Source organism: Brachycentrus maculatus, unplaced genomic scaffold (assembly GCF_059751285.1).
Source record: "Brachycentrus maculatus isolate JH-2025_06_01 unplaced genomic scaffold, ASM5975128v1 h1tg000178l, whole genome shotgun sequence".
Taxonomy (NCBI): Eukaryota; Metazoa; Arthropoda; class Insecta; order Trichoptera; family Brachycentridae; genus Brachycentrus; species Brachycentrus maculatus.
The window spans coordinates 155,342-177,860 of NW_028280929.1; the positions used below are offsets into that span (position 1 = coordinate 155,342).

Here is a 22,519-nt window from a genome sequence, read left to right on the forward strand (position 1 = left end):
CTGTCAATATTTCACAGTAATCGGTGAATAACTCTCGGAGATTCCGATTAAATTTACATTTACATTTTTTTACAACTTTTTGAGTGTGTCCAAATTCTTGTTTTCAAGTCTGGATTATCTCCAATTACGACTTATTTTTTTGAAATTATATTTTTTCCTTATCCTACCATAGATGTCTCCAGTGAAGTTCTAGTGAAGTCAAACACTATGTTCCGAGTTTGATCAATATATCTAGAAGTTCCAGAAGAAGTATTTGAAGAAGTATTTGAGTAGCGTGGTTGTCAAACATGGGTAGAATTAGTGATTGTTACACGTGTGTAAAGGGATCACTTGAACCAGCCGATGACGGTCGTAAGCCCAGTAAATGCCAATACATCCATATTCTTCTTCATCTTTGATGAGATGTCAAAACATAATATTACCGGTGAATTTTGTTCAAGAGTTTCTGTTCAAAAAAGTGATGTAAAGTGATCACTTAAATCAGCCCCTGACGGTCGTCAACCCCGTAAATGCCCAGACTTTCATATTCTTCTTCACCTACGTTGAGAAAATAGGGTTTTATTTTTTATTTTATTAATATAGATAATCATTGACTTGAATGGTATAAGTGTGAATCTCATTACTTATGAAAGATTAAAAAAAACATGTTCTGCGCATGCGTGTCTCTAATACATGAGAAGGCTCATGATTATACAGGTCGTTAGTCAAAGATCATCACCTGGCAGGTAATTTCACCACATAACATAATAAATACCTCTTTATACCTCATAAATACCTCTCAACATTTTTAAAATACCTCTCCATATTTAATGGGGGTAATCGCAAATATAATATATTGCCACTTTCCCTATGACAGTGTTTGCTATGATTTTTCGTAAATACAATGTTAACTAACTAACCATCACGCCGCTTCCCCGCAGGGGTAGGCATAGAGAATAGAAAGCCATACCACCCTGTCTTTTAAAACATTCTTCTTCCACATTCATGCAACCCCTCGTACATACCCGCCGATTGTTTCGACTCCTGACAAGTACTGTGTACTTGAACGCAAACTCATTTTTCTACATTATTTTTGACATCTCAACAAAGATTAAGAAGAATATGGAAATGTAGGCATTTACAGGGCTTACGACCGTCATAGGCTGGTTTGAGTGGTCACTTTACATATCGCTCACTCCTTTCAAGAACGTCATAAATCAAAAATCGTCAATTTTCAGTTGTGCATGTTTTCGGAATGCCCAGAAAATGTACTATATCCCAGCAAAGGCGGCATATTTTATACTTAATATATACCCGCTACAGGGCAGAAATGTTGTTTTTGCATTTTGAAGAAAATGTATTGTTTAATTATTTTTTTAAATATACTAAATATTTCTCAAATGGAGAAAAAAGCTCCAGGTTTTATCTAAAAAGATCTGTTGCACAGTAAAAAGTTCAATAACTGGCTTGATATTTATTTTTAATACATTGTGTTATATTTTTAAACTTTAAAAACGTTCTCCTGAAAAATCAAGTTGTTTGATTTATGACGTTCTTGAAAGGAGTGAGCGATATGTAAACTCAATTTTCTAAGTCGGATTTATTTACTCTATTTCAATGTAGTAAAAGGTAGATGATATATGTTTTTATATAATATTTTGACATCTCATCAAAGATGAAGAATAATATTCCAAGAATTTGAGTAGTGTGGTTGTCAATAATGGGTAGAATTGGTGAATGTTACACGTGTGTATAGTGATCACTTAAACTAGCCTATGACGGTCGTCAGCCCCGTAAATGCCCAGACTTCTATATTCTTCTTCATCTTTGATGAGATGTCAAAAAATAATAAGTTAAGACACCCTTAAATTGACAATATTTTTGTGGATTGGTGTACTCTGTCACTAGGGCTAACAATAAGACGACTTTTATATTGAAGTATCCATTACTTTCTTGAACAAAATTCACCGATTTTATTTGGTGTTCCTTAAAAATTGGACAGTAATCCTCCGCTTTCCGACGTGATCACGAGATGTTGGCTATTAGCAACAAAATGTCGGTAACGAGTGATGCAAAAAACGCATTCCCGTGTCGCGTTCTCGAGGTAATCAGTTAATTAACTGCGATCACTCGAACATAAAAAGCTTAACTTTAACTGAGATATCATGATGCATGAATTATGTAATTCCACCGGAGGTTTGCGCTTAAAACCTCGTCTAACAGACGTGATAATGCGATCACGTATTTTTTTGCTTTCTAGGATTGTAATTGAACAAATGAAAAATGATTTTATTTTTATTTTTAATATTGTTTTATTTTAATATTATATTTATCTTTAGCTACCGAGCTGGAATTCCCGGGTTCAATTCCCAGGGGGGAGTAAACATGTATATTAGTAATTTTACAATATTTATTTAATATTTCCCTGGACTGACCTTGCCTTCATGTAAGTAACAATCAAGAGAATACTGCGTCAAAATGATACAGTGCTCTATGCAATTGGCACCCATTGGGTACGGATAAGAGTTAGAATAATGATGAAAAATATATCGCATTTACTTTTTGGTTAGTCATTTTTACTTTATTACATTTTATTTACTAAAATGTTACTAATGATAGATTCGAGATTTTAGTCTACCGATTTCGAGATTTATCCGTATCTTCGACGGTACGACGTAATATTATATTTACCCGCTACAGGGCAGAAAGCGTTGTTTTTGCATTTTGAAGAAAATGTAATGTTTAATTATTTTTTTTAATATACTTAATATTTTTCAAATGGAGAAAAAACCTTCAGGTTTTACTTAAAAAGATCTGTTGTACAGTAAAAAGTTCAATAAGTGGCTTGACATTTATTTTTAATACATTTCATTATATTCTTAAACTTCAAAAACGATCACCTGAAAAATCAAGTTTTTTATTTATGACGTTGTTGAAAGGAGTGAGCGATACACGAATAAGCAAAGTGAATAATTCATACATGATATCAACAAAATAAACATTGTATCATTAAAAACCGCTTGTCTCTCACTCTCTGGGGTAATCGTTTACAAGAATTTTCACCACTTTTTTTAACTTCGCATTTCTGAGAAAAAGTAGGACCTGTTTCAAATAATGATTTCTCGTACGAAAGTTACGTGAAGTCCACTCTTTTGCCTTAATACGGTGCAACAGTTTTGACCTTTTTGGGCCGATGCGACTTTTCATGTAGCAAAAATAAGACGTCTACTTAGCGGCAATTTTGTAAATGATCACATCATTATTTGGAGGGCAGATTTAACCAAAAGCACTTGACGGCTTGTCAAATGCTGGTTTCTTAAGTCTAAAATATTTATATTTAATCCTTAAATTGTTTCGTATTTTACCTAGAACTATATTACATCCCTTTTCATACAGTCCAGTGATCCCCAAACATTTTTTACCACGTAACCTTATGACGAAAATACAGTGGAACCTCTCATAACGAGCATAATTCGTTCAAGAATCTTATTCGTTAAGCATTTTTTTTGACTGGCTTCACGAGTCCCGGTTCACAAGTTGATGTTGTGAAAAAGGGACTTGACCTTTCTCCATAACTAAATGCGAATGTCGCTCGTTAAGGGAGCAACTTATGACACATTTTTTTCCTCGTTATGCGAATTACTCGTTATAAAGGGTGCTCGTCATGAGAGATTCCACTGTAGTCATAAATTGTATTGACAGCCAGCCACCACTCAGCCTTGCGTTCGTTCCTAATATTATCATTCGAACATCTAGCATACATCGTTTTGTACACATTCGTCTGAGTGATCGCATTTCGACTGCATTCAGTCTACTAATAATATAATAATATTGTAACCAAAAATGTTGACCACTACCTTTCAGAGAGCATTATCGATAAAATTAAGAAGGGTGTGTTGAGATGGTTTGGACATGTGGAACGAATGAGCGAGGAAAAGACGGTAAAATAATTTTTTCAGGTTAATGTAGTTGGAAAAAAGAGCAGATGAAGACTGAGAAAAACTTGTCACGATTTGGCATGTCAAAAACTTGAAAGCGGTCAGGTAAGGAGTCAAAATAATCGGCGGGTATATGAGGAGATGCATAATGCGAGGAATGTTTGCAAAGACAGAGTGGTGTGGCGTTCTATTATATCTGCCTACCTCTGCGGGGAAGTGGCGTGTTGGTTAGTAAGTTATTTAATTGAAACATTGTAAATTTTATTTTTGTAGATAGTAGCTGTTGCGCACAATTTAAATATATAAACTGCCGGTCGTCACCCACTCTCAGCCCCAGTCTCCTACCCTTTGTAAGAGGGAGGGACAGCCCGCTCGTGCTTCGTTCGCTCCTTTGCTAGCCCTGAAAAGGGCCTTTCAGCAGTCCTGGTCCGACTCGCTGATGCAACAAGAGGAGACGAAATCAGCTCGAGCCAAATTTCCGTTCGAAATTATCGTTCACCTTAACAGTCTTGAAAAAGACTTTCTAGCGATCCTGGTCCGACTAGCTAGTTCGATAAGGTGAAGCGATGAAATCTCAGGAGAATTCGGCGGCAGGTACAATCGGCGAGAAGCGGCGATTTCACAGCGAAAGGAGAACACAGCGAGGTAAATGAAAACACGGAGGTTGACTTCAGACTGATTTATTTAGAAAAATATCTCCTATATATACCCGCTCTGGGTGCCTTGCCGCAGCCCCGCCCGGCTGCGCCTGACCAATCGCGGAGGGGGGTATGTCCGCCAATCACGGCGTAGAGGGAGCGAGGGCATTCGTGTGCCGTCTCCCTCTAGCACGTATAAGGACATCCCCACTCCGCTACCTCGGCGCAGTCGGGCGCGCACCACAGAGCAGTATAGATTACAATTATTTTATTCTTAAAAATATCTTAATATTAACTTAACCTAGCCTATTCTACGTCGGCTGCACTTCCAAAAGATGTCCGATACACTCCCCCCGTGCAGCTCGTCTGCTCCCTCAATCGGTAGGACCTTTTGGGCTCCCGGCTGCGTCGAGGACCGCCACTTTGACGGCTGGCCTCGTGAAAGTCCCCTGCGCCGTCTTCAGCGTCACCACCCGCACTTGTCCATCTGCGGCCGGCTGCGCCAGGATCACCCGTCCACGTGGCCATGTGTTGCGTGGCAGATTGGGGTCCACAATGAGGGCTAGATCGCCCACCTGGATCGGAGCGGTCGGCGTCTGCCATTTGCGGCGTTGAGCGAGCGTCGGAAGATATTCTCTGACCCACCGGCGCCAAAACATGTCGGCCATCCGCTGTGTGTGTCGCCATCTCTTACGTAGACATATTTTTTCCTCCTTTGTGCCATAATGCGCCAGAGTGGGCTGCGTGCTTGCGGCTCCTAGTAGGAAGTGGTTGGGCGTAAGCGGTGCGTCATCGTTCGGCTGTGTCGATACATGCGTCAGCGGATGATTGTTCACGGTGTACTCCGCTTCGGCCAAGATCGTGCGCAGTACTTCCTCTTGTGGCGCCTGCTCTTTCAGAGTAGCGTGGAAGGCTCGTTTAACCGATCTCACGAGCCTTTCCCAAGCTCCCCCCATGTGGGGAGCCGCTGGTGGTATGAACTTCCACTCTATTTTTCGTGTCGTGAGCTCGGCCAGCAGTTTCGGGTCCTGTTGTATTTCCTCTACGGCGCTGCGTAGCTCACGATCCGCGCCGTGGAAATTCGTCCCGTTATCAGAGTAGAAGATCTGGGGCCATCCTCGGCGGGCTCCCATCCGCTGTATCGCCATGATAGTCGCGTCGCTCTCTAGCGATGCGACCAGCTCAACATGCACGGCACGCGTTGTCAGGCACGTGAACAGTGCCCCGTAACGCTTCTCTCGTCGCCTCCCGACCGTTACCGCCATAGGGCCGAAGAAATCGAGGCCGCAGTGCGTGAAGGGGGGCAGCCTGTAGGCCATCCTTGCTGGCGGGAGCTGCCCCATCAGGGGTTGCCTCGGTTTACTGCGCATAAGGATGCAGTGCTGGCATTCCCTTCCTATTTTCCTCGTCGCGCCCCGTAGTCGTAGGATGAAAAAACGCGTCCGTAGATCTGCCATGGTTCTCTCGGTTCCAGCGTGACGGCCCATGTGGTGATAGTGGCGGATAAGTAACTTTGCGTAATCACACTTGCCATCGAGGATAATTGGGGCGTCGAGCTCCAGGGTTTTCTTGGCTGCTTGTAATCGGGTTCCCATTCGCATCATGCCCTGCCTGTCTAAAAAGGGCGTTGTGGCGTGCAGGCGGCTATCCGGTTGGATACTCTCTCCCCGTCTCAGGGCCTCTATGTCGTTGCCGAAGGCTTTTTCCTGCGACCGCTTGATCCACAGGACCTCCGCGTCCTTGACTTCCGACGCACGAAGCTCTGACCGTCCGCCCGGTTCTCGCGTTATTCCATCGTGAGGGCGGCATCTATGGATAAAGCGTAGGACCCAAGCTGTGGTCCTTATCAGTCGATGCCACGAAGAGAAGCGTTCTAATAAGGGGAGGGCCTCGTCCTTGTTTAGGTGTCCGGTGAAGTGGTGTGCTGGTCTTTCCTCAAGTGAGTCTCTCGCTGGAGCGGTGAGTGCTTTTTCGATTGGCCAATGTGCCTCAGGCTCCTTGATGAATCGGGGTCCATTAAACCACAGTCCTTCTCTGGTCAGGTCTGGCGCCCCCTTTCCCCTTGTGCCTATATCCGCAGGGTTGTCTTTTGTAGGTACCCACTTCCAGTCCCGGATGTCGGTCAATTCATCAATTTCACCGAGTCTGTTTGCTACGAACGTTGAATACCTCAACGGGTCCGATCTCACCCAGTGCAGGACAGTACTCGAGTCGGTCCAGAAGATCGTTCTTACAATGTCCGCTCGACTTTGCTTCTTTATGGTGTCCGCCAGTCGGGCGGCCAGTACTGCGGCCTGAAGTTCGAGGCGTGGTATGGAGAGGGGTTTCAGTGGCGCTACCTTGCATTTCGCCATGACAAAATTTGTGGTCGGAGTTTCGGATGTTTCTGCGAAGTAGGCGACAGTGCAGCAGGCTCTCTCTGATGCGTCGCAAAACATGTGCAGCGTAATGGGTGTTTTGCGCGTTTGAAGGCAGCACCGGGGAATGGTGCAAGCGTTTGAGGCCATGAGTGCTTGCCATTCTCGCCATTTCTCGGCGTGCTCCGGCGTCAATTGTTCGTCCCATCCTACGTTGGTTTTCCACACGGCTTGCAGCAAGATTTTCGGCCGCACCGTCAGGCAAGCTATAAATCCAGCGGGGTCGAACACGCTCATTGCGGCACTGAGCATCTGCCGTTTTGTCGGATGATCTGGGATGGAGATCCAGTCGGGGCCGTAGTTAAACATGAACACGTCTTCTTTCGGGTTCCAAACTATGCCCAACACGCGTTCCGTGTTGACGGCTTCCCCTATGGTGATAGTTTTTGCGCGGTCTTGTTCGCCTATTCCTGCTAGTACGGAAGGCATGTTGGAGGCCCATCCCGTGAGCGAGAAGCCGCCCGTGGCCAGGACTTGAGACACTTCCTGGACAAGGCCAGCCGCTTCCTCTTCATTGTCGGCCGCGTCCAGATAGTCGTCCATATACATATTCTCCTGTATAGCTCGTGCCGCTGCCGGGTGGGATTCCGCGTGACTCTCTGCCACTCTGTTTCGCACATATTGGGCGCTACTAGGCGAACATTTCGCCCCGAACATCATTGATGTGAACGCGTAGGCTCGGGGCATGTGGTCTGGTGTCTCCCGCCACAGGAATCTTTGTGACATCTGATCTTCGGGTCTTATTTGTATACGAAGGAACATTTCCCGTATGTCAGCTGCGATCGCCACTCTGCCTTCCCGGAATCTCAGTATGTTGCCGAGCAGCGATGAGAGTAGATCGGGTCCCGCGAGGAGGCGATCGTTCAGCGATACCCGTTGAAAGGTTGCTGCTGCGTCGAAGACTACTCTTATTTTCCCCGGTTTGTTCGGGTTAGCTACGGCGAAGTGTGGCAGATACCATTTCCGTGGGTGGGGTGATTTATCTTCCGCAGCCGTCAGGGGTACGGCGTAATTCTTCTCGATGTAGTCTGCCATCTTCGCCTTATACGCCTTGGCGAGCTCGGTATCTCGCTCCAGCTTCCTCTCCAGTGAGAGCAATCGGTTAAGCGCCGTTTGTCGATTGTATGGGAGGCTGGTTTCCTCAGAAGCCCACAGCAACCCTGTTTCCCATCGGCCGGAGGGTAACTGCCTAGTTGTTTTCTCCATCAAGGTACGGGCGCGCACTTCCGCAGCGTTAACTCTGGCCGCTGCTGTCACTCCCAAAGAGTCTAATGCGAAATTTCGCTTCACTAACTCCTCCAAATGGACGTCTCGGTCAGATGTTGGCGGCACGTATAGGTTGGGTCGGATAGGACCCCCTCCGTATGTCACTTTCCCTAGTGCCGTTTCGGCGATCACTTTGCCGTCGTGACGGACAATCGGCGCATTGAGAGATATTATTAGCGCTGTATTGTCTAGGCCGATCAATACTCTAGGCTTCATGACGATTCTCTCTCCCCCTTCCTCCTGGTCGCTCGTGGAGACTTGTGACGGCAAGTCCATGCTGGGTACTGTATGGGCACGGACGGTGTGCTCGGTATTGCCAATCAGGTCCACTTGTACACACCGGGAGGTCGTTATGTGCCTCATCCCTCCCGCGCCGGACAGTCTGAGCTCGGATGGGTCTCCAGTGGCGCCAATCGAATCGGCTAGAGTTTCTTCCAGCAACGTGACGGCTGATCCTTCGTCCAGAAGAGCGTGGGTGTCTACCTGCCCCTTCGGTCCTCTTATTGTGACCGGCACGATCTTGAATAGCACTTCACTATCGTGGTGTACGTGCAACACGGGATGTTGCCTCTGATGCTCGCGCTCCGGGCTCGCTTCGTTTGTGGTGGTCGCTTTTATGGTGTGCAGCGAACCGTGGTGTTTTCCGCGGCAACCGTTTACACTGCACCTCGGCTGCCTGCACTGACGCGATCGATGGCCGGGCTTCAAACAAACGAAGCACACATCGCAACTGCGCACTAGTTCCCATCTCGACTCTATGGTTTCATTCATGTATGCGCCGCACTCCGTTAATCGGTGCTCTTGACCGCATCCCGGGCATCCCCCGGGGCTCGCCTCCTGTGTCGTGAAAAACACGTGTCTGGCGGGGGCACGTCGTTGGCGCTCTAGCGGTAGTTCGCCCCCAGACTCCATCATCACCTCGGTGATCTCTCTCAAATAGTTGGCGAAATCTCGAACGGTGGCTCTTCCTCGCGGGCTTGAGACACGGTGAGTAAACCATGCCCACTGTAGGAATACCGGAAGCTTCCCGACCATATCATTTAATAGTCGCGGCTCGTGAAGGAAGTTGTCGTCAATGGCGCCGATAGTGGTGACCGCATTCCTCACGGCGACGGCGTACTCCAACACTGCTTCATGCGTACACGTCTCCGACAGCCGCGGAATTTGCCGAACTTTGTCCAAGGTCGCCCTCACAACGGCACTGGGGCTTCCGAAACGGCCCTCCAAGACGCGCATGACTTCGGTCGCGTTCCTTGGGTCCAGTATCAGGTACTCCACTGTCCGCCGCGCGGTCCCAGACAGCGCCGTCTGCAGTCTGCGTATGTTCTCCGCATCGGTGAGCGCGCACAGAGCTGTCGATTGCTCATAGTGCGCCTTGAACACTCTCCATTCGAGGGGGTCCCCGGAGAACGCCGGTAGGTCCCTCGCTCCGAACTGTCGGGCCATGAACGCCCGACTCATGTCCTCGTGCACTTGTGAGGATGTCCTAGTCGGCGTCGTTCCCATGGCGGCGGCGATAGCGGTGGCCAGCTGGTCTGTCGATGGATAGCGCGGATGCGCTCCGCTATCTACTCCGCTTCTTAATGCTGCGGTAACGGCCTCAGCCAGCTGTTCTGCTGACGACTGAGCTGGTTGCGAGCCGTACCAATTTCCCTCGTACTGGGTTTGAATCGGGGGGGCCCTCCAGCCAGCGTGAGCTTCTTCATAGCCTGGCGCTGCGGTGTCGGCGCCCCTTCCCAGGGGTTGAATCGGAGGGGCCCTCCAGCCAGCGTGAGCCGTTTCGCGGCCTGGCGCTGCGGTGTCGGCGCCCCTTCCCAGGGGTTGAATCGGGGGGGCCCTCCAGCCAGCGTGAGCTTCTTCATAGCCTGGCGCTGCGGTGTCGGCGCCCCTTCCCAGGGGTTGAATCGGGGGGGCCCTCCAGCCAGCGTGAGCTTCTTCATAGCCTGGCGCTGCGGTGTCGGCGCCCCTTCCCAGGGGTTGAATCGGGGGGGCCCTCCAGTCAGCGTGAGCTTCTTCATAGCCTGGCGCTGCGGTGTCGGCGCCCCTTCCCAGGGGTTGAATTGGAGGGGCCCTCCAGCCAGCGTGAGCCGTTTCGCGGCCTGGCGCTGCGGTGTCGGCGCCCCTTCCCAGGGGTTGAATCGGGGGGGCCCTCCAGTCAGCGTGAGCTTCTTCATAGCCTGGCGCTGCGGTGTCGGCGCCCCTTCCCAGGGGTTGAATTGGAGGGGCCCTCCAGCCAGCGTGAGCCGTTTCGCGGCCTGGCGCTGCGGTGTCGGCGCCCCTTCCCAGGGCGTGAATCGGGGGGGCCCTCCAGCCAGCGTGAGCTTTTTCGTAGCCTGGCGCTGCGGTGGTGGCGTCCCCTACGGAGGCGCTGATTGTGGGTACAGCGTGTGATACCTCAACGAGAGCGGCAATCAGTTCTTTTATCCGCTTGTCAGTATCTCTCCGTCTCTCATCCGTTTCTGTCGCCTGGCGTAGCAACTCACGCCGGCTTGGGTCTGTCGTCATCGCCGATGATGATGACGATGACGAGTCTCCTCCGTGTAGTGGTAGGATGTCTGCGGGTGGAGCCGCGTCCTGAGTGAGGGTCCCCTCAGCAGGGGCCTCTTCAGCGGGGTTCTCCTCGACGGGGGGGCCCTGTGTAGGGGTCTCCCTAGGCGGTGATTCTCTTCTCTCTCCACTGCCGTCATTGCGTCCGGATCGCAATTTCACTGGTGAGCGAATCGTGCTCATCTTGAACTGGCGGTAGTGAGTGACAATCCGGCTCGAAGGACCAAATGTTGCGCACAATTTAAATATATAAACTGCCGGTCGTCACCCACTCTCAGCCCCAGTCTCCTACCCTTTGTAAGAGGGAGGGACAGCCCGCTCGTGCTTCGTTCGCTCCTTTGCTAGCCCTGAAAAGGGCCTTTCAGCAGTCCTGGTCCGACTCGCTGATGCAACAAGAGGAGACGAAATCAGCTCGAGCCAAATTTCCGTTCGAAATTATCGTTCACCTTAACAGTCTTGAAAAAGACTTTCTAGCGATCCTGGTCCGACTAGCTAGTTCGATAAGGTGAAGCGATGAAATCTCAGGAGAATTCGGCGGCAGGTACAATCGGCGAGAAGCGGCGATTTCACAGCGAAAGGAGAACACAGCGAGGTAAATGAAAACACGGAGGTTGACTTCAGACTGATTTATTTAGAAAAATATCTCCTATATATACCCGCTCTGGGTGCCTTGCCGCAGCCCCGCCCGGCTGCGCCTGACCAATCGCGGAGGGGGGTATGTCCGCCAATCACGGCGTAGAGGGAGCGAGGGCATTCGTGTGCCGTCTCCCTCTAGCACGTATAAGGACATCCCCACTCCGCTACCTCGGCGCAGTCGGGCGCGCACCACAGAGCAGTATAGATTACAATTATTTTATTCTTAAAAATATCTTAATATTAACTTAACCTAGCCTATTCTACGTCGGCTGCACTTCCAAAAGATGTCCGATACAGTAGCACACACTATTCTCTTTGTATGTAGCATTCGCGTGCGGCTAATTTTTATACTCGCTTAAATAAGTCTGTCACACGACGATTTCGGATTTTTTAAAAAGCGAAATTTTAATTTACGCGGCGGTAGTTAAGTCGGGAATTTAACCTTGTCCTTTCGGAGTCCGAATTCGAAACCGCAGAAACCAATTTCCACAACGGCGGATGCGATGCCGAACGAGGAGAGCCGAAGGCCGAGCCGCCGACACTTCGGCAGTTGTCGGCTTTTGGGCTGACTTCACCCGCACTTAACCCTTTGTCGGCCGCGTAACGACTGCGACGGGCCCTAACGACTCGATCCGCCCCTGGCGGGAATAAGTAATTTACAGGGTGGATAAAAAGTGCGATACTATACGTATGTCGGAAAATAAAAATTATATGAATAAAAATCCAAATCTGAAATGAAAAAGACTTTCACAATATTTTTAGTATGTTCCAATACTTGTTAACCTATTTTTTTCACTTAGGGGTTATTTTTTTTTACATCTCAACATAGAAGAAGCTGTATATGGAAGTTTGGGTAAATACCCAGTAAATACTGGGCTTATGACCTGTTATAAGCTGGTTATAGACAGATCGTAAACCCTATACAATCAGACTTTCACATTCTTCTTCATCCGTGTTAAGATGACAAAAAATTATTTTGAGTAATAAAAAGACTTTGTTTTTTGATCCACTCACATTTTTACTAACCAACTAGTTTCGGCTACAATCTGTTGCCCGGCTGTTGCCGAGACTAGTTGGTTAATAAAAATGTGAGTGGATCAAAAAACAAAGTCTTTTTATTTCTCAAAATAATATATCAACATGATCCACAAAGTTAATGCTTTCAATATTCAAAACATGACACGAAAATGTTTATTTCAGACTTTTATTCCACAACTTGTAATACAGTTTTAAATAAACCGATATATTTGTATGTATACAATGGTTATGATTTTTTGGGATATTTTAATGTATTTCTATGAATATCATAGTAAATCCCATTTCATCATTGCTAGAATGACATTATTTTGTACACTTTAATTTTTTAAATGCAATATTTTTCTAATGTTCTATTTCTTCCATTCCAGATGGCCAAGCGAATCACCTTAACCTCTTCAACAACAGACCGCAACCAAAGAAAAAACGGAAGTCTAGGACTGCTTTCACCAACCACCAGATCTTCGAGCTGGAGAAGCGGTTTCTGTACCAAAAATACCTCTCGCCAGCCGACAGGGACGAGATCGCAGCTTCCCTTGGACTCTCTAATGCCCAGGTCATCACGTGGTTCCAGAACAGGAGAGCAAAGCTGAAGAGAGACATGGAAGAGTTGAAGAAGGACGTGGAAAGTGCCAAAGTCCTCTCCGCTCACAAGAGCTTCCTGGAGAACGTCACAGATTTGGGCATCTTGAAGAAGAAAGCTGTCAGCTTGGGCGCTAGCGAGGAAGCTGCCACTAATTTGATCGTTTCGGCGCAAAAATGAGGGTACGGAGGACTGTTTTATTAGGAAAAATATTTATATTTTTAACGCAAATTCATATTTTAAAAAATGTTTGTCTTAAAAAAAAACTCTTGTATCTTGATCACATACAAATTCTACTTTCAGAAAAATTGTATTTTTGTCAATTTTATTGATTTTTGGTGTTATTTGAATGAGATGATTGTAAAAATCACAATTTCATTAATTGATTCGGCAGTCGTTTTGCAGTAATATCCATATATAATATTTCAATGGGAATTTAAAATATTACCGAAATTAATTTTGATTTACGTTATTTGTAAATAAAAACTTTTTTTTAAATTAATAATGCATCCAACTATCGTAATATTTTAATTTTTTTTATTTCAATTGCTCTTGTTAAATACCACTGTTTTTATTTTATTTATTGTGACACGTGTTTTAATGCGTTCTGCATCATTTTCAAACACAGTATTTGATAACACTGTGTTTGAAAATGATGCGAAATGCTTTGGATTTTAAGAAATAGTTGTATTCACCAAGTGTAATTTAAATTAAAAATGAAAAATCTTAAGTTAATTAAATGCATTGTTCAGTATGTACATTTGATACTTTTATTCAAAAATAATGTAAATCGTAAAGTTCATTAATATTAAATTTTAAGTTTTTTTAAAAATATATTTAAACTGTCAAAATTTGTGCAAAATTATTATATGTGAAGAGATATAGTATGAATGTAAATACATTTATCATTACATTACATATTTACAGTATGGTCAATGCATTCAATGAAACAAAACACTTAAGAATAATAGAAAATAAACTCAGTTTGAAAAATAGTTTACTTTAAAATGAATAAAATATTCGTATCAGATGTTAAGGGTTAAATGTGATCTCTTTTATTGTTTTTTTTTTAATGCGTGCTTTTATACAAGTTATTAATGTATAAAATGATTAAAATGTTTTTAAACAGTCCTCGTTCCGCGATATTTATAAGTTATTTTTGACATTTTGGTCGATTTTGTGTACATTTTGTAAATATTAACTTTGTAAATATTTATTTATTAAACTAGTTTGTAAATAATACCGGTGACTTCAAATAAGATTGTATGTATTATAATATACACTTCCTGGTCAAATTATTATATAAATTTAATAAATATATATTATACTGAAAATAATTGAAAAAGTATGTATTGTGATCCTTCTGGATGACTTGCAACTACATTTATTTTTTGCCAGACATGTTTTTATTTGATTTTTATTTTAAATGCATATTTTCATCATCGTATGTAAAATTTAATACAATATTTTTTTCAAAATAAACTCAAATTTTTAGTTTATATAAAAAACAACATACTTATGGATATAATAATTTGGTCAAGGAACTTACATTAAAAATTTCCAATAAATTGTGGTGTACTTAGAAAGGTACAGAAATATTGAATATATAAAATGAAATGATTTTTACGACAGTTTGTTATATTGTGTGTAAAATATAAAAAAATGTAATTATATCAACTATGTAATTTATTATCTTTAATCTATTAATGTGTAAGAATATAAATTAAAAACATTTATATTCCTGCTGTGAGTGTTATAAAAAAATTACTGTACATCTACACGCGATACAAATAAGATCATATCTGCAAAATCGTCATCGTACTAAAGATTAAATAAAATAAAAACAAAAATATTTTATTACACATTGATTTATTTATTTATTCATCAGATATGACATTATTTGCTAAGCGTGTCGATAAGTGCATATTTTTATTAAATATCTATTATACTCACTCGGTGTCACATTTTCATCAAAATATGCGTAAATACAAATATTAACATACCTACATTATATCACAGGCTTAATGATAAACTGATCCAACCCAAAACTATCTAAATCAACGCTACCGAGATGTTTCTTGTAGTACTAATAGACCATACATAAGGAATTCCGAGATTTATCTTTGTATTTTTTACTCGGTATTTGAAAAAACCTTATTTTACAATTATATTCATAAACATGCTGAAAATCTAATTCAGATTATCATAATTAGTTAAAATATTTGAATATTTTAAACAACGTCAAATCTAATAAACATGTACCTATATCACTTTAAATAATGAAAATATTCACACACATATTTGAATATTCAAAAAAATATAACATCTACAAATATCTTTATCACTTTAATCTGTTAAAAATATTCACACATTCAAACGATATAAGATCTTATAAACATCCATATAACTTTAATAAATCAAAATATACATGTTTTGATTTTTTAAACAATATAAGATGTATTATATCGATGTAAAAATTACAAATAAATCTATGTAAAAAAATCAAAATTTAACAGCTTTTTTATGTGACACCGAGTGTCAAAAGTAATGAGAAAACCAAAATTTTAAACGCGTGCGTTTTGTTTTAACATATTATACACACGAAACCGAAAATGTACTTTCATTTTGGCGGTTATCGGGAAAGCTCTTTGAAGCTTTTGACGATAAGTGCTTGACACAATTTTTAAGCCTTTAAAAAAATGTTTTACATGTCTCATTGTTTTGAGATGTTTTAATATCTTAAGACCACAATGGCCCTGAAACGGACTCTCTTTGCAATTTAAAACCAAAAAAATAAAATGCCCATAAAAATGTACTTCGCAAATGGTTCAATTTTAACATTTAATTAACAGTTGGTCTATTTGAAAGAAATATTGAATATTTATGTAATATTTTTACAATTGTTGCATTATTTAAATTTTGGATGTTACACGTGTATAAAGTGATCACTTGAACCAGCCTACGATCATAAGTCGCAATCCCTGTAAATATCCAGACTTCCAGGTTCTTTTTCTTCGTCAGTTATAATAAATAACTCCTAAAAATATTGCAAACTTTGTTTCGTAAAATTTTGTCTTAAACTCCTAATGATTTTCCTCCTTTTCAATATTTGAATTTTTTTCCAATTAAATGTAGAAATACGCATGCAGCCTTCCAGTTACTAAGTTTATAACATATCTCTCAGAAAGTTTCTTGGAGTAATTTGGCCTAAAGCCATCGATTCGTTTTTTTTTTCTCTGTAATGATAAAAAAATGCACATGTATGAGATTTTTTACATAAATATTTTGTTGTGTAATATGTAAAACGTACTTTATATTTGCATACGAATACAATGAATTTGGTTTGCTAACTAATGGTACTGGGTGTGATTAGTAATCGTTAAACTACAGACAGCCAGAGGCGACATTTAAAATACTTAAAATATTAATAAATATAACATTCAGCATACAGTTAAAATCAATTTGCTACCTGATATAAATTTTCATTGAAAAGTTACATGTAAATTTAATGATGGATGTCGTTTTGAAAAACATATATAAAAATGCAGATTTCGCTTCTTAATAATACCACTTACGAGTTTATTCTAAGCTCTTAAAGAGACGTTAAGAGACCGCAAGAGAAATTGACTAAAAGCTTCCCTCTTTACTCTTTTTATTTTTGTTCTATTGTATTTTTTCCGTCTTTTTTCGCCCTACTAAAGGAGAATTGTTCATAAAATATCAAATGCAAGCTAACCTTATGAAGAATTTTCATAATATCATTCTAAGTAGGTACTAACATTTAAAAAATCGCAAAATAATTATTAAAATCATGGTTTATGTGCCACCGGTAAATACTGATTTGAATAAACATAAAAATTAAAATCGCTAGTAATATCGCTTATAAGAAAGAACTCATTTATCAGCTTTAAAAAAAATGTATGTTTTCAAACATGACTTCATTTCAATCGAACACCTATCATCCAACGTTTTACTGCACATTCGTCTGAGAGAACGCGTTTCGATCATTTTTATTTTTATCTTTAAATACATACAATACTTCGTAAAGACCAGGGCATTACATTTTTTATTTCTTCAAAAAAAAATTTTTTTTTTCAATAATTTTTCTAAATTAACGGATGCAAAATTGATCTTTCAGACAGCTCTTCTTAATCACCTCAAATTCAAAATCGTGTTACTTAATGTTTTATTATTAGATATCGTTTATTATTGTTTTATTAGTAGACTGAAAATTATTTTGTGATATGATTCGTTGCAAATGAAAATTGTAAATATATTTTAAGTAGATAATAAAGAAATTATCGAAGATCATGGATATAAGAACAAATGGAGTGAATGTCTAATAAAATTAAATAAATAATTAAATGATAATATTTTTTCAATTTTTAATTTAAGTTTAAGTCGGTATATACCACATTTATAGTATTGTTATTACCAAGTAAATCTTAAATTAAAAATAAATTTTGATATTTAAAAAAAGTATTGTATGTATGTATAATACAAAAAAAAACTCAAATATATGATAGCTTAAACAAACGTATCTTCTCTTGAGTTTATTAAATCATGAATTATTCATATAAATTAAACAAAAAATGTTTTATAATATTTTAATTCAATGCAATCTTCTTCATCTTTTAATCCTTATCCGCACACATTATTGCATAGGGTACTTCACCGTGTTGATTCACTGTCTTCGTGATCTTCAATTACATGAAGTAGAGACAATCACTAGAGTTAAAAATTATATTAAATAAATATTAGAATAAAATGATTTATTAATTCTGATCATCATTTGAATCATCTTTATCACAACATTTTGAGTGTGTCCAAATACTTGTTCACAAAATCTGGATTATGTCCAATTACAGGAGTTATTTTCATATTCATACATATATTATATCTTTATCACCCTATATTGGTTCCTGAAACGCAGGACTAATCACCTTCCTTTTATGTTAAAATTATCAATATAAAAAAAATTCTCTCGATTCAGAGTAGGTACCCTATGCACCATTGGGGAGTAAAAAACATTTTTTCTTATATCCATGATTAAAATAATACATATATTTGTTAAAAATATCATAATAAAAATAAATATTTATACAAAAATAAGTATTCTAGTAGATTAGGTATGCTGAATAAAATGTAAAATAGTCGTATTTATTTATACTTTATAGATTATTGTAAAAGATTTTCATGTACGTGTCATTTTTGTATAATAAGTGTAGAGTTTAATTTATTTATGTACAAATTAATCGATAGTTTCGACTTTTATTGTAGAAATCCAGAAAAACTATTTGCTTGTAGAAAGTTTTTCGACATTAGCTCGTGATTATTTCTAAACCGAATGTACTTGTAAAAAAAATAATAATAAAATGTGCAATTCAAATAAAATTACCCGATTTTTATTTTTGTCACAATATTTAACCCTTGTCCGCCTCCGTAGTGTAATGGTCAGCACGCTCGGCTACCGTTCTGGAGGTCCCGGGTTCGATTCCCAAGGGGGGTAAAATAAATATTAGTGATTTTTTCACTGTCATGTTTATTCAATATTACCCTGGACTGGTACCTGAAGCGGAGGGCTGATCACCTTTCCTTCATGTGTAAACGATCAAGATAACACTGCGTTTATATGACGCAGTGCCCTATGCACCATTGGGGTGCGGATAAGGGTTTTATTTTTTTAGAATTTTTATTTAACCCTTACCAATCCCATGACAAGCATGACTCAACATCATACGCCAAAGCCAATGTCGAGTTTGCCTCAACTTTACGTGGCGCAATTTCGAAATATATTTTAAGACTACTGTGTGGTCAAATGGATATACGATGTGATGTGATGGGGCACGTAAACAATGATGCAGTCATCTCAGGATGCCTGAAATATTATCTATGGACAAACCCCATATATGGAAGATCTGTATCAAAATTAAATATATAAAACTTGCGTGCCACCCATAATGGCACATGGGATCGAATGCAGAGCGGACACCGCAGTAACAAAAAACGCGTAACTAAGAGTAACAGAAATGATGATTCTAAGGATCATATCTGGCAAGAGTCTACGAGATAGAATAACGAACACCAGGATAAGAGAAATATGCGAGATCCAAGATGTCGTTAGGTGGAGAAGGCAACTAGAAAGCTCTTAAAGAGAGAATTGTATACGCATCCCATCCAGATTTCTCCACATTGCACTGGACGGCAAACCTCAAGTTAGACGACTCCCGGACAGTCCACATAAGATAGATTGACAGCTGGGATTTGACATCGTAGAAGCCTAATCGTTCTTAAAAATAGGCCACAAGGTCTACACCAAGAAGAGCAAGATGAAGAATTTTGAAAAAAAAAATACACACGATTTAAACACGATAAACTAATATGAGACCAAAACTTCATAGGAATTAACTATAGAGAATTAAAACAGTACATATAAGGCACCAGCTCAAGGGAGTTTTATTTTTAATTATCTCATTTACTGGGTGTACTTTGCAGACTATATCCACCCTGCTGTGGCTCTAATAGTCTAATTTATTAAACATTTTTACATCTCAACATGGATGATAATGAATAAGGGAGTATTGCTTATGACCTTTCGTAGGCTGGTTTTCATGATCGACAACCACAATACTCAAATTTTTGGAAGTCATGCATGTATCATAAATCTTATGTTTGAGTTCACGGTAGCCATATATGGTTGGTTTGAGAAAGCTTGTGTTTAAATGCATGCAAGATCCTAACCGCATTATTAAACGCACATACTGGTAGACACCTGAAAACTGACTAAAAAGTCTAATTCATTTCCTAATGAAATAAAAAAAATACGTAATAATAGGCTATTGGTTTCAAAAACCCTAATGTTTGAAATTGATTGTTTATGTAAACGATTAATACCGCTTTACCATATGTTCACCCATTAGTCAAAATTGACGCAGGTTAGTAGAGTCCTAATTGGTTTATTCGACATCACATATGGATAACGAATTTATAATGATTCAAAGCTAATGCCTTCATTTTGGGATATAATGTCTCTAATCGCAATGTTTACATTCATCGATCAGTAATGACCATTGGTTTACGTTTCATTATTCTATTTAAATTCAATACTATTATTTTAATATATCAAAGTACGTTACGTCATAAATGATAGACATATCGCCCACTCCTTTCAATAACGTCATATATAAAAAAATCGTCAATTTTCAGTTGTGCATGTTTTCGGAATGCCCAGAAAATATACTATATCACAGCAAAAGCGGCAAATTTTAAACTTAAGATATACACATATCGCTCACTCCTTTCAACAACGTCAAATATCAAAAAACTTGATTTTTCAGGAGATCGTTTTTCAAGTTTAAAAATATAATGAAATGTATTAAAAATAAATAACAAGCCATTCATTTAACTTTTTACTGTGCAACAGATCTTTTGAGGTAAAATCTTAATGTTTTTTCTCCATTCGAAAAATGTTTAGTTAAAATATAAAAAAAAAAATAAACAATACCTTTCCTTCAAAATGCAAAAACAACACTTTCTGCCTTATAGCGGGTAAATATTGAGTTAAAAATATGCCGTTTTTGCTGGGATTTTGTACATTTTGAATATTGACGATTTTTTATATATGACGTTGCTGGTCAAATAAAATTCATGTGGAAAAAATACATACTTAGTTGTTATTTTATTCTGTAAATGCAGTTCCACCAAGAAATGTCAGTACAAATCTTTTACCCATAATTGATTACTCAAATTTCGGAAGTTGTTCATGCGTATTCTTTAATTGACACCCTTTTTCACATGCGAGTTATTCGCAACATCTGTGGTTGATTTCAGTAACTTTTTTTTAATTAGCAGAAACTTTCATGAAATGTATGTAACTTGTGAAACAAATGTATGTAACATACATTTCATGAAGGTTTTTGCTAAAAGAACCCGGGACCTCCAGCATGGTTGCCAAACGCACTCAACACTACACTATGGAAGCGGACTATAATGGTTTGTAATATACGGACTTTAATGTAATGTACAAGTACTAGTTTATTATTATTATTATTATTAACCATCACCTGCGGTATTTACCATAAATTCACACAAATATTGTGGGTACTCTTCGAATAAAAGGTATTTAGGGTAGAGTGGGTAACTCAATTTATTATATAGTATAGTTTAACGTTAGATAAAGATTTTAATTGCCAATAATTGGTCGTTTCACCCTATGGTATGGTGTGGGCAGTACAGTAAAACTTCGATATAACGGACTAATTACGGCCGGATGTGTCCGTTCAAGCCGAAATTCGGTTTAATAAAATAGGTTTAAAATTAATCACAAACTTAAAAAAAAAATACACTACGGAGGCGGACATATATTTTTTTCTGAAACCATGTACTTGACGTAATTGATTTTTTTCTTAACACACCGTTTTTGCATTGAAAAAATAAGTTTTTCTTCAAAATAATGATGTGGTCTTGAAAAGAAAAGAGTTATTGAAATAGCTTAAAAAAATTAACAAATATTTCTTCTACATTTATTCTAAAAAACAAAAAATATAGGTACATACATTAATTAAAAAATCGGAACAGACGTGTGACCTTTCTCTAGGTATAAGGTGGAATGAAATCTGTGTTTGCGAATATCCCGTTACGAATATGTCCGTTACATCCGAAAATCATCAAATAGAAGTCCGTTATATCGAGGTTTTACTTTATTTACAATTTTTTTTTGTAAAATGTGCAAATACATTATTTATTAGTTTTTATTCCCCCTTTCGATACGGTGTATTTTTTTAGATTCTACTAGAATCGTGAAAATGATTGATGTCCATAACCGTTCCATTTCTAGACTTTTGATACTGCCCTAGATGAGTAATATTTCAGTCCTTAACAGGTATGTGTGAGTTTTAGCACAAAACGATTTGAAACGGAAAATTAATGGCTAAGGCCTTTCCCTTTTCGGGCATTTGGTTCATATTAAAAACAAAACGCCTTTTGGCCACCTATACTGTCGGCGACCAACTGTTAATTAGCGATTTAAGAAGAATTGTGGGTTTTGGCGTTTTACTTTAGGTAAAATATTGAAACCCACAAAATGATGAACTCCCTGTATAATGCATACACACACACATTTAGAGTGAAATCTCTCATAACGACTAATTCGCAAAACGAGCAAAAATGTGAAAAAGTTGCTTCCTTAAGTGTGAAAAAAGGACTTGCTCCTGCACTTCCCAGACTTCCATATTCTTCTTCATCTTTGATGAGATGTCAAAAAATAATATGAAAATAACTCCTGTAATTGTCAAAAGATATGTAAGATGTCAAAAAATAATAGTAAAAGTTTATATAATAAAAAATAGTTACATTAATAAAAAAAAGCCAATTACACAATTCCACAAAATATTTGTTATATTATTCTATAGAAGTTGTTTTATTTTATTAAGTTTATAAAATGTGCCACAAAGTATTCTAGAAATGCGAAAAACATTCTAC

The 22,519-nt window shown here is 39.7% G+C and overlaps 1 protein-coding gene across 1 annotated transcript in view; it reads left to right on the forward strand.

Annotated features, from left to right (window-relative positions):
- LOC148308052 (uncharacterized) overlaps positions 1 to 13,371 on the forward strand; it is a 108,029-nt gene extending 94,658 nt beyond the window's left edge. The window contains exon 2 of the mRNA XM_088262389.1: positions 12,828 to 13,371. Within this exon, the coding sequence (XP_088118515.1) occupies positions 12,828 to 13,219 (392 nt within the window). The 3' untranslated portion in view covers positions 13,220 to 13,371. The remainder of the gene's footprint in view (positions 1 to 12,827) is intronic.
- Positions 13,372 to 22,519: the final 9,148 nt, after the last annotated feature.